The sequence below is a fragment of the Cyprinus carpio genome, chromosome A7 (assembly GCF_018340385.1).
Source record: "Cyprinus carpio isolate SPL01 chromosome A7, ASM1834038v1, whole genome shotgun sequence".
Classification (NCBI taxonomy): Eukaryota; Metazoa; Chordata; class Actinopteri; order Cypriniformes; family Cyprinidae; genus Cyprinus; species Cyprinus carpio.
In genome coordinates, this window is record NC_056578.1 from 18,731,291 (window position 1) to 18,744,203 (window position 12,913).

The 12,913-nt window shown below is 35.9% G+C and overlaps 1 protein-coding gene across 2 annotated transcripts; it reads right to left on the reverse strand.

Annotated features, from left to right (window-relative positions):
- Positions 1-1,904: 1,904 nt before the first annotated feature.
- Positions 1,905-11,543, reverse strand: LOC109095227 (protein lin-7 homolog C-like). 2 transcript variants are annotated; one of them, XM_042760115.1, is made up of 6 exons: positions 11,385-11,543; positions 10,403-10,521; positions 5,729-5,800; positions 4,994-5,203; positions 4,554-4,681; positions 1,905-3,895 (listed from the first exon to the last, which is right to left on the reverse strand). In XM_042760115.1, the coding sequence occupies exons 1-6, from the start codon at positions 11,419-11,421 to the stop codon at positions 3,859-3,861; spliced, it is 603 nt and encodes a 200-aa protein (XP_042616049.1). In that variant the 5' UTR covers positions 11,422-11,543; the 3' UTR covers positions 1,905-3,858. The 2 variants fall into 2 exon arrangements, with proteins under 2 accessions (XP_042616049.1, XP_042616048.1); XM_042760114.1 differs by having other exon boundaries at positions 4,518-4,681.
- Positions 11,544-12,913: the final 1,370 nt, after the last annotated feature.

Below are 12,913 nucleotides of genomic sequence, written 5' to 3' on the forward strand. Positions count from 1 at the left end.
GTCTGCAAAGTTACGACGCTCAGAGTTCAATGCAAAGGGAGATATTTTCTTTTAAAGAAATCACTGTTAAGGGACTACAAAAAAAAAAAAAAAAAAAAAAAAAACGGCTGGTAGGAACTACAACAAGCTTCTTCCTGGGTTTGTGACATCACTAACCCCTATGTTTACTTAAACCCCACCCCCGGGTACACACAACTACCCATAATGGTAAGGGGGCGTGACGTTTCCGGACAACATGCACTAGACGGCTAACCAATCAGAGCCCATTGCGTAATTCTGAGGGAGGGGCTTCACAGAACCAGAAACTGAACAGACCGGTTTGACGGGAATAAAAACAGTGGTGTAGAATAAAGGTAAAATGTGTGAAAATAATGCTTTAAAAAAAAAAAAAAAAAAAAAAAAAAAAAAAAGCATGAACACGTTACATTGCCCACCATAAACACAATCAAGCTTTCGAAAAAAGCTGATCAGCCACCCCTTAACACACAATGAACTAAATTAATTATTTAATTAATTAATTGTTTTCATTAGAGCAGTCTATAAAAACCAGCAGGCAAGAGTAGTGTCATCAGTCAGAAGAAGGAGCTGGATTTAATTCTATCGTAAGCTCATTTTGTTATTTTTAAGGTATGATGTGATTTGTAGGTTGAAAGTAATGAAAGGTTTTTAACACTTTTTTTTTTTTTAACTATATAGCCATCTGTGTTAAAGGGAAGTTATCTTTTGTTTAATCCGCAACATCTGGCCCTGAATTCTTTATTTTTTATAGTAAACTTTCGTGGGGGTTCACGTTGAGATCAACACCCCCTAGTGGTGAACCATCGGAGTTTCAAAACAGTGTGACGTAACGAAGCTTCGTTTGCTAAAATCACGTGACCTGGCCGGTTTGATACGTACTCCGAAACACTGATTCTAAACAAAAGATTCCGAAATGTTTTGAAGCTTCATGAAAGTGTTTCGAATGCGCCCATCACTACATAGCGGGTTATTTCGTGAACTTTTTGCCCCACATGCACAAATCATTTAGACATTTGCAAGAGTTTTTTTTTTTTTTTTTTACACATACAGTGGTTCTATGCAGTCAGTCTGTTTTGCAGTTCTTTAAACTGTTGTTTTCGCTCGCAAATCAGCGTTCACAGGCTTGCCGTACCTTTGACCACATTTTAGTGAAAACAATGTGCCAAAAGTGTAAGCGCGGAAAAATGGAAGTCTGAAGATTGCAGATCATATTTATTTTGCGTTACCATGAAGCTGCAGTTTCACAATACATTAATTACACTTATGAGTAACAGTAAACTGCTGCAAATATTTTTTTCTTACGCTTGAAACGCGATTTGCACCTTTACAAAGCTTCTATTGTGCATGCAGTCTTATGTACACTTCCACAACTCTTACCCTGCGTTTGCAGATCTTTTAGGCATTATTTTACAATAGTATTGGCCAAAATATTACAGCCCGTATGTGTTTGAATGTGGATTTTTTTTATCATTATTATTTAATTTAACACTTTTTAAAGTTTTTAATCCATAATTTTAAAAACTAATCCATCCTTTATAAAATATTTTTCAGTGGAGCTTCTGACTAGATGTACGCGTCTGGTAAAAAGCCTGAGATGAAGAGGCGCGTTTGAATGACAGATCCATTCATTAATACAGTCAGCGGGACGATATTTCTTCATTAGCACAGTCAAATTCTTTGGGGGTAACTTGTTTTTATACAGTCTATGGGGGTTACCAGCAAACTATTGTAACTGTGTTGTCCTGCAGCGCCCTCTGGTGTTTAGGTAAACGCGTGCTAGTTTGGTTAAACGATGTCTGTGAATGAAACTACTTTTTTTTTTTTTTTACGTATTAATTAGCTTTCTCTCAAGCACATGCAAGGAATGAAAAAAAGGAGCACACACAAAATATTTAAACCCACAGTATATTTAAACTCTGTATCCTCAAAACAAATCACTTTGTTCAGTCTCTATACATCCACATTCATGTAACAATACAGCAGGACAGAAATGTCAAACAATTCAATAAACCAACAGTTTCTTTAAAAACAAAACAGTCCAAACTAGCAGACGAGACACTGAAAGAGCTCCCAGAATTGATGCAAGTTTGGTCTTGTTACCTGAATCACAGGGAGAATGTGGTCAAGGTAAATCAATACAAAGCTTTCTTGGAAAAAAATCTCAAGAGAAAAATCACTTTATCAAAAAGGGGTAAAATATCAAAAGAAAAAGGTTATAAAAATAGTTAGACAGCCCCCCTGTGGTCAAATCCAAGTATGAATGGGGAGCGAGTAACCTGTTTGAGATGATGATGAACGGATCATGTCTCATTATTGCTCTTGTGATTCATGATGCTTTCAAATTCATGATATTGTTGCTAGAACCAACCTGAGCACCTTATACACCACAGAAAGAAAAGAGACCGCTTGATTCTTCTTTTTTGTCAATAACACAAATGATTCCTTAATGCAAGACATCAGACCTCCCTTTTATCTCTCACCCCAAAACACCTACGTACCTCACAGCTCGGGGTGAGTCATGGGCCTCTATAATTAGACACGTTAAATATTTTATGAGAGACTGAGAAAAATAGACTGTTTTTTTTTCCCAAGCTTGTCAGATACTGAAAATACCTGCATTTGAGGTTAAAAATACATTAAGCGTGTTGCATTTTTTAACATGTGAAAATGAGTACAAAGAGTGTGTGAAATTACAGTGTGAAACTACATTTATTATATGAATCTTGACAAATCAGGATTTAAGAAAAAATATATAAAAAAATAAAAAACATGTCAATTAAATCCTTAAAATTTGGCTGTAACATCAACATGTAGAGGTGAATCTAAAGTAATGAATGGAATGGGACTGCATTTTTAGCCACTAAAGTATCTGGAGAAGACCTGATAAAATCTCATCTCTCTTTCCCTGTAGACATTGCTATGTGTGAAATAAATTTCTGACTTTTAGGAAAAAAATAGGACAAAATAAATGAAAGAAAATTTAAATGACAGAACCAATTAATAAACAATTTCTCTTGCGCTTCATTTGGACATGTCTCATATAATGAATGGTGAATAGGGTTGGTATTCGTAAACATTCGTTTATGCATTCATTGCTGTTTTGCTAGCATTATGCTCAGTTGCTACCTCCTGATATGCTAATATAACAATTTAAGTGAACTGATTCTGAAACGTGATGCAGATCTTTGTAATGATCAGCGTGAACTGGGTGAAACATATGGACCCACAGCTGACTGAAAGGCAAGTGCCACATTAGCACTCAGAAAGTGTTATGAAACAACAGACGATAAAACAGCTATAAAACAATTAATATCCCCCTATGGTTTTAAACATAGTGTTTCTGCAGTGAGTTCATTGTGTGCTTTAAGGGGCATATGCTACAAAAAAAAAAGGTTTATTTTCAATTAATTTTCTATTTATCTAACACCCAAACAGTGCCACAAGCATCTCCTCTGAACTGATGTTTGGTTGAACTATTCATAAACACAAAACACTAAATTTTCAATTAAAAGCTGACTGTTTAAATGGAGTAATCAGGAGCGTATGTAGCATGTTTTGTGGCTCTAAAAGAGTCTAAACAAACCAAAATAGTTTAGTATTCTTGTTGATAAAGGTTGATATTGAACTGATATACCAGTTAATGTAGATTACCCCCACACATTCATGAAAAAAAAAAAAAAAAGTGTCAGTTTGTGCTGTATGTGATGTGATGTGGAGAGTCAATCAGTTTGGGTCAGTAAGCGATATCGGGAGTATATTTACAGCTGACATCTTGTGTTTAAAACAGCAGTACTGATGGGATGCTTGTGTCACCGCGCTGCCATTTCTCTCTCTGGAGACTCAAAATGAGATGTTTTTTATTTCTGGTAGACTTTTTCTGTGGGCAAACAGTAAGAAAAGCACATGATAATACATCATAAAACCTTCACTCAATGATACACTGTTATTTTGAGATGATGAATCTTACAATCATTTAGCATTTTAACATGGTGGTAGTGTTCCCTCATTTTGTCCTTGGACCATAAAACACAGCCTACGATGGGACATAGTGGGGGCTGCAGACTTTTTTTTTGTAAATCTCTTGAGGCACTTTTTTGACATTTTCATTCAGACGACCTCAGGAGTTGAACATTGCAATGGTCCCCTTGCATATCTAAATAATCAACATCCCAAATGACAGTACATTCTTAGTAATGCACCAACAGTGCATGTGTGTGTGATGTCTACATGACAACATCCAGAGCCACTGTAGTAGTGTTCATGCTATGAGAAAGAAGTGTGTGAAAAGACTGTTAAAAATCGTTGAGGAGGTGAGGATTTAGAAAATTTTCACAAAAAGGAGTGCCAAACATGTGGCTAATCTCTGGCTTGAGAAAGGGGGTGAGTGAGTGTGAACGAGGAAGACAGATGGCAGAAGAATTAAAGACAATGACAGAGAAGGAGAGAGAGAAAGAGAGGGAGAGATGGGAGGGGCGGAGGGCTCAGGCAAGATGGCCTACTGGGGGTAGCTGTTCTGTTGCCGGCGTTTGGCAGACCTCAACTTCTCAAAGCGCGACTCCATCTCTTCCAGGACCTTAGGGGTGTACCGTACCACCAGCTTCACTGTACCCTGAGCAGCCTTTAACAGCTCCACAGCTTTCTCATGGTGCTCTCCTTCTACACTCTGAAAGACAGAAAAAGTTTACATGCACTTTAATAGTTCAATTTCAGCTGAAAAAAAAAAAAAAAAACAATAATTATTATTACTATTATTATTTTTTTTAATGTCATGTAAATGCTTCAGTCCAACTGAAATCACACGAGTGTCCAAGATAGTGCGATTACAACTATTATCAAACAGATTTTAAATAGTCATAAATAAATAAATAAATAAATTGTATTATGAAAATATTAAATGTATTATGAAATATTATAAATTATTTGTGCCTGTTAATGTGAAGTATGTTGGTCTACAAAGCTATAGCTATGTACATACCACTCCATTAACGGAGAGCAGCTGGTCTCCTCTCTTCAGGCCACCGTGCCGATCGGCGATGCCTCCAGGAATGATGCGGGAGATGTAGATGGGCGAGTTTTGTTCCTTCCCACCCATGATGTTGAACCCCAGTCCTTCCTCTGTTTTAGGGAGCTCTACCACACGTGGGTGAGAATGACCCTCGCTGGCTGCAAATGCAGCCACTGTAGCCTGGAAATGGAGTGAAGATGGTCATATGAACAATTTATTAGTCTTGTGCAAACCACCAAATCATATTAGAATACATTTATATATTTTCTTATATATTTCTCAAAACATATTTATTATTTATTGTAAAAATCTGCTATTTTAAATTGCAATAATAGTTCAAATAGATTTTTGTTCAAATAAATGCAGCCTTTCTGAGTTTCAAAAACATATAAAAAAAACCTTAGCAAAACCTTTTTTTTTTGGTAGAGTATATGTAAAGATGACATATGTTATGAATAAATCATTTAATTTATTTGTTCATATAATAAAATATATCCAAAAAAGTATGAATGGCCACATGCCACAAATAAGATGCTCATATATTTTTAGGCCACCAGTCTTATGTTAAAGAAGGTATTACAACCAAGCCAATCAGATAATGAGATTAACTGTCGGACAATGTTCATGCTAAAAATAGTAAGCAGAATACTGTTAGTTACAGAAAAAAAATCTGTCTATTCAATTAAAAGAAATATAGTGACTTACCTTTGCTGTTGCATTCGCCCTCACCTCTGGGCTGCTATTTATGTCCACTGTCTCATACACATGCTCATATACCTGAAAATGACAGAACACTCTGTGAATTACACAAATACAGTACAAGTACAACATCTACAGTCTTAAACGACCATGTAAACAAAAACAGATGTACAATTTAAACCAGATTTCCAGAACCTGAGGCAGTTTCCCAGATCCATTAAGTTTAGTCAAAACTAAATTACTTGTGAATCATAATTCACCCTTGAAAAGCTGTTTATATTCGTCACATTAGTCTGTATCAGATCTTCAGTGAACAGCCACCAGTAAAACAGCAAGTGTGCCTTAAACCAGCTGTAATTAGTGAGTGGAATGCCACACCATTAAGAGGATATTGTATCAAATCAATCTCTTTACATGGCTTGCTTTTGATGCTTGGGCACATGTTAAACCACTATTTCATCTTCCATTTAGGGTCATTATTATATGTCCACCACACTGCCTCAGCATTCAACTCCGAGCCATACATGTTTATCTGAGAATCAAGCAAGCATTCAGAGGTTCAGTGCAAAGTGTAAATGTTTAGGAGACAAAGCTGTTGAGTTACCAATCAACTATTTTACGCATTTATCACAAAAGGTACAGCACATAACTCAAGCACCATCACATGAAACTGCCTAAACAAGCATTTCCAGAGAAAACATGGGTGGCCTCGGAGTCACAAAACATGCAAATTAAAGACTGTTTAGTCCATCCAGAGGCTGGGTGTTATAAGACTGAGTAGGCACAGATATTATTTAAGGGGTCAGAACTTTCAGTAAACTAATGATGCATTTGCAAATCTCACACTCAAGAGATTTTTAAAAAACAACATTAAAGCGACTGAACTAAAATACTGTTATAATTTACAATGGTTTTTATTAGTAGTAAATAATTAGTAATGCACATTACATCAGTAATTTGATATTAGATTTTTTGTTCATTTACTAATATCAGTCAACATTAGATATTATACAATTGATTAACCAAAATTGACTGATATACACTGTAATTAATACTTTTACTTAGCAAAGATGCATTAAATTTAACAAGTGGAAGTAAAGATGCAGTGGTTATAGAAAAGAATCACCCCCCCCCCTTTAAAATAATCACATTTCGTTACTTTGCAGCCTGAAATGAAGACGTTTAATTTTTTTTTATCCAGCTGTATTCACTCAGTGCAACTTATAACATCCAAGTGAAAGATATAACACCAATGTCAGAGAAAAAAAAAAAAAAAAAAAAATCAAATCAATGAGTCAGAAAAAGGATCACCCTCTCAGTTGTAGCTAATCACCTTCTCAATGGCATGCAAATCCATTTGACTTTCAACTGTGATCAGCTGTGGTCATTTTGATTAGCTCCGCATGAAAAGAGCTTCCCTGAATCATTTCAGTCCTTGGTAGTGCAACTGAAGCAAACAATCAACTATGGGTGGCAATAACACTGTCAAAAGTTCTCCGGGATAAAGTTGTGGACAGGCACAAGTCAGGAGATGCATACAGAAAAATTCTAAAAAAAAAAAAATCTTTATCAATGCCTAGAAGCACAGTGAAGTCTATTATTATTACTAAATGAAAGCTATTTGGTACAACACAGACCCTCCCTGGATCATGACGTCTCTCCAAACTGGATGAAAGAGCCAGGAGCAAACTGGTCAGAGAGGCTACCAAGAGGCCTACAGCAACTCTGAAGCAGTTGCAGGGATTTTTAAGACAAAGAGTGGTCATTGTGTGCATGTGACAACAATATGACAAATTCTCCACAAATGTAGCTTATATGAGAGGGTTGCAAGAAAAAAAGCCAATAGGGATGTGCCTGAATAGTGAATCCGAATTTGGAAAGAAACAGAAAACGAACAACGTGTTCTACAGAGCCACTAAAGGGACATGGTTAGCCGCTTCCTAGCGGTAGCCTGTTACATTACGGTACAAACAAATTTCATGCGAGCGCGCATTCAACAGCGATTTCAATGCCCGGCATATTAATAGCGGCTTCCTGATGCCCACAATTTATATACAGTATAATTGCCCAACGATATACTTCTGAGAGAAAGCACTGAAATAATTTTTTTCCTTCCATCTCATTTTTATTCCCTTTAGGTGGTAAGATCATGTTATGGGGTGTTTCTATGCAGCAGGGACTGGAACACTTATCAGTATAGAAGGAAAAACAGATGGGGCAAAATACCATCAAATTCTTGAGGAAAATCTGTTGCCCTCTGCCAGAAAGTTCTCAATGGGAAGAAGGTTTACCTTCCAACATGACAATGACCCAAAAAACACAGCAAAACTGAGCAAACAGTGATTGAAGGAGAAAAAGGTGAATGTCCTTGCACGACCTAGTCAGAGCCCAGATTTAAACCCTATTGAAAATCTGTGGAATGACTTGAAGACCTCAGTCCTCAAACGGTCACCATCAAAGTGAACTGAACTTGAGCAGTTCTGCAAAGAAGAGTGGGCAAATATTGCAAAGTCTAGATGTGCAAAGCTAGTAGAGACAGAGACATATCCCAACAGACTAAAGGCTGTAATTAAAAGGTGGTTCAACAAAATACTGACACAAGGGGGTGATTCATTTTCACTCTAAATACAGCTGGATAAAACAAAAACTGTCTTTATTTCAGGCTGCATAGCAACAAAATGTGAATTTTTTTAAAGGGGGGGGGGGGGGGATTCTTTTCCATAGCCTACCCAGTGTATTTATAATGTTACAACAGATTTCTAATTCAAATAAATGCTATTCTTTTAAGCTTTTTATTTGTCAAAAAAACAAAAAACAGTTTCCACAAAACATTGGTCAAGAAATGTTTCTTAAGCACCAAATCAGCATATTAGAATGATTTCTAAAGGATCATTTTGAATCTGAAGGATCATGATTTCTGACCCTGAAGACTGGAGTAAAGGCATTATTCCTGTGATGAACTTTCTGAATTCTAACTCAGAGTTAATCACTAAAAATAGTAATAATTTAATACTACTGCTAAATTTAATATTTAGCATATCTCAAAATGAGTATCCATTTTCCATACTGTACATTATAATGTTAAATTTTAATATTTACATAGAATGTATAGATTTTTAATATAGAGATATCAGGAGTATGATAATCTTCCTTAACTGTGCAAATAAAAAAAATGAAACCTATGCAAATCAATATTTTCACAAATCTTTGCTTTCAGAAACCCCTGCTTTATTCTAGGCTTTCATGCAAGGCAAAGTACAGCATTTCTGTTGTGAGCATCACTTGCACTGAGACTTCTGATTCTTCAGTAAGTGCGACAGATGACCAAGCAGCAGGGAGGAGACCAGACAAGTGCCAACAGTCTTAGATTCACTACATGGGCAACAGAACACTACAGCTGAGTTTTATACCCAGTCTGAAACAGACAAATGGATTGATGCTATTTGTGGACATCAGAATCAATATCCAGTATCCAGTCCTTTTGCTCAACAATAACTACCCATGTACTACACTAATGAGCACTTTGTCACAAGCATGAAGGCGACTTCAGTCATGAATTGAGTGGAAAGGGGAGATGTGGGGGGTAGTGTGCATGAAGAAACTTCCGTCTGCTCTATTTTTTTCTTTTGGTCTTTGTCGTTCTTTAGTACCTTCATCACACCTTGTTGTTGTTTTTTCCCCCAGCATTATACACCATGTTCATTGCATTTTTAAGACAGTGGGTCTCATTAATTAATAACTGTGTGGACTGTTTCATATTTGTATGCACAGGGGAAGCTCTAACAGGAAGAAAAAAACAAAAACAAAAAAACCCGAAGTGACATGAACTTGCTTTTCAACGTGTTCTAATGTTAATGAACTTGGAGTATTCTAAATGAGTAACCGTGTGCACAAGGTTAGTCATCTGCATAAAACATTCAAAAACCATCTCTCATATAATAGCTTTCACACAACCTTTCATCACTCTCAGCAAACATGACGCTTTTTCCTCTAAACCAGTTCAAACACAATTAACACCTTTTATACAGATCCAGACTACACACCTCTCTCCATCCAGTATCTGCATTGTTATACAGCGAAACCTTACAGTTAAAGCTATTGCACAGCTTTTTTTGCTATTTCACGTCATATGATGAAATCTATAAAATGTCCGGTATCAAGGTAAACAGCGATTCGAAAATTTCACCGTTTCTAAACCACTAACATTTTGCGTTTTACCGTTTTTCATGTCTCTGCAAAGACTGAAAGTGAAGGAATCCCTCAGGTTGATTGCAGTATAGAGAGTAACACGATAGTATACAGATTTCAGCACAAAGACCATTAGTAGCATTAAGTCTTGCTGTCCCAACTTTATACAAAGTACTGAGCAAAATGCCAGAGTATATCAGAATATAAAAATGTACCTGAACTTTGAGCACAAATAAAGACACAAAATTAACGTATTTTCATGAGAAATCTCTTAATAACAAAGTGTTGTAAAAGACACCCAAAATCATCAAAGGCAACCAAAAGGCCTAAAATTATGCTCAATATTTCATGTACAAGAACACTTGAATTACACACCTCAAAGTAATGTCTGTCACGTATTTACCAGATTTACTCCTACACAGGTGAACGAGACAAAACAGTCCCCACTTACAGTCATGAGTTACAAGAATACATAAGGACTTGCACCCTCACCTCCCGTACGGCATTGCAGAACTCACTCTGCAAAACCCTCTGAAGTGCCTGCAGCTTCTGGGGAGGCACTTCCCCTGTTCGCTGGAGTTTGTCCAGCAGCTCAATGGCACGAGATATGTCTGGAAAAGAACATGTGCAAAACAATGAGGGCAAGACCAAGATGCTGTCTTTGATCAAACATCTATGCCTAATAAAAAAAAAAAAAAAAAAAAAAAAAAAGGTTATGTAAATATATCAGAATGTAATTCTCTATCCATAAAACCCAAAATAATAATAACAACAACAACAACAATAATTTGCCTCAAATGTTTTATTTTTATTATTATGCCACTGTGATTTGCATGTACTGGTACCAATTGTCTCTACAACTAATAAGGAATGTCATTTGTTAATCAAAAAAAAAAAAAAAAAATTAATTATTCATTTAGAAGATACAGAATACGAATATCAAAATAACAGATCTTTTCATATAAATCAGCGCTTTTTTGCTAATCTAACGTTACTAGCCAACACTCATTCTTCACAATATAAAGTCCCATAAACTATTAGTTGGACTGCTAATGAGATGCTGGCTTGTCAGTATGTCACTGAAAGACTGTATTAAACCAGCAGAAACAATCAAATAGCCTGATCTCTGATATTAACTCTGTCCTCGAGTGAACATGCTAACAGTGCTCACAAAAGATTACTGCTTCTGACAGCTAAGTTAGCCTCGTGTTGTGCTTTCATTGAACGTAAACAGTAAACACGCCGCTTTAACGACAGAAAAAAAGATTCATGCTTTACATTTTATACGTTTTCCTAGACGCCGTGGAATTTATTGAATATTACGAATGATTTGATACGATGAATGGCGGCTAACTCGCTGTCGTCCACTAATCCATCCTCATGAAGTGACAGCGGGGTGTTAAGAGCAAAAAGCGTGATTTACACAACCTCCTGAGCGTTACATGCATTAGAAAGTGTTTAGTGAGCGGCGTACCTCTTTCCAGACGCACAGATTCTCCTAGAGAGGCCATTTTTAGCTCTGGATACAGAGTTTGTGTTTGGCGAAAGCTCCAGACTCTCGTCTCGGCTGCTGTGTTTGTTGCTATTAGCTAGCTGAGTTTAAAGCGCTGTGGCCAATGCGAAGAGATTAAAGGGCGAATCAAGAGCGTCATTCCTGCGCTGCTTCTGTGCAGCCACTTTACATGTCATTACAGACACTTTCTTTTTTAATGAACAGCCCGAGGAAATATCATTTTATTGTATGATATATATGAGGATTATATAATATATTTAAGCAAAAGGTACTAGAAGTCGTGCTATATCGTGAATGTTGTTACAAAAGGATAGGCTACTGTTTGGCACGACTGTACAGTGGAATTTCTGTAAGCATTTTATATACGCTTTTACTTTACTATATTAGTGCAAATGTTCATGTAAATACTATTTTATTAAGATAATTCATTTGGCGTCAGTGAATTGGAGTATTCTAGTCCCTATAGTTAACAGAACAGTGCCATACAATAAAATGCATATATATATATATATATATATATATATATATATATATATATATATATATATATATATATATATATATATATATATATATATATATATATATATATATATAAAATTCATACTGCACACTCAATCAAAAATGTATTTAATCAAGCAAAAGGAAATTTGAACTGTAATTAGTTTACTTAACTGCAATTATTTTATGGTATTATCATTAGGCACTGTATTTTGCTCTGTTATTTTTTTTTCCTTTTTAAAATTTTTTACTTTGATATTTACTCCTTATATTTTATCAAAACCACAAAACAAACTGGACTGGCTTGCTAAAACAGTGATTCTAGGAGTTTAGTTGCTGGTATTGTAGAAAGGGAATAGAATGGCCTACTTCTGTAGCAAATGGGACAGGGCCCTGCTGGGTCTTACCAAGGACTACTTTGAACTGGGGAAAATCTCACGAAAATAACTCAGTCATGCAAGTTGTTTTTCTGGTAAAATGCACCAGGAGAATGTTGTATTGTCTATTTCCTTATCCAGTTCAGACACCATTGCTGTACACCATTGGTTGCATTTTACAGTAAAAAAAAGGCTCACATTATGTTTCTTTTTATATATATATATATATATATATATATATATATATATATATATATATATATATATATAATGATAAGCAAGGGTTTTATATTGATATTTGATTATTATAGTTTCTATACAATGATTCTTTGTTGAATCAACACAATGGTGTTTTATTTGATTCAGGTATATCTGAAAATGCTAGAAAAGATGCACACCCGTGATCATTTATAGTGACTTTCTGCCTGAGCATCCTTTTATTGCCCTGTCGACATACTTTTGATCCGATGAGATACTTACCAAAAAAAGATGAAACTCGGTGTCCTCCCTTATCTGTGGCAGTGTATCAGTGTCAGCCAGTTTCTGTTCTGTTGTCTGATAACAGCCTTTGAAGGAAAGCAGGTTTGTGTATAGGCCTGTATCTGTGTTTAG

Excerpts from the sequence above, each read along its gene's own strand:
- LOC109095227 (XM_042760114.1), bottom strand. The coding sequence starts at position 11,421 with ATGGCCTCTCTAGGAGAATCTGTGCGTCTGGAAAGAG. Across the intron at positions 5,204-5,728 it reads GGGCGAATGCAACAGCAAAG|GCTACAGTGGCTGCATTTGC; the intron begins GTAAGTCACTAT and ends CTCCATTTCCAG. Across the intron at positions 3,896-4,517 it reads CAACAGAACAGCTACCCCCA|AAAAAGTCTACCAGAAATAA; the intron begins GTAGGCCATCTT and ends GTTTGCCCACAG.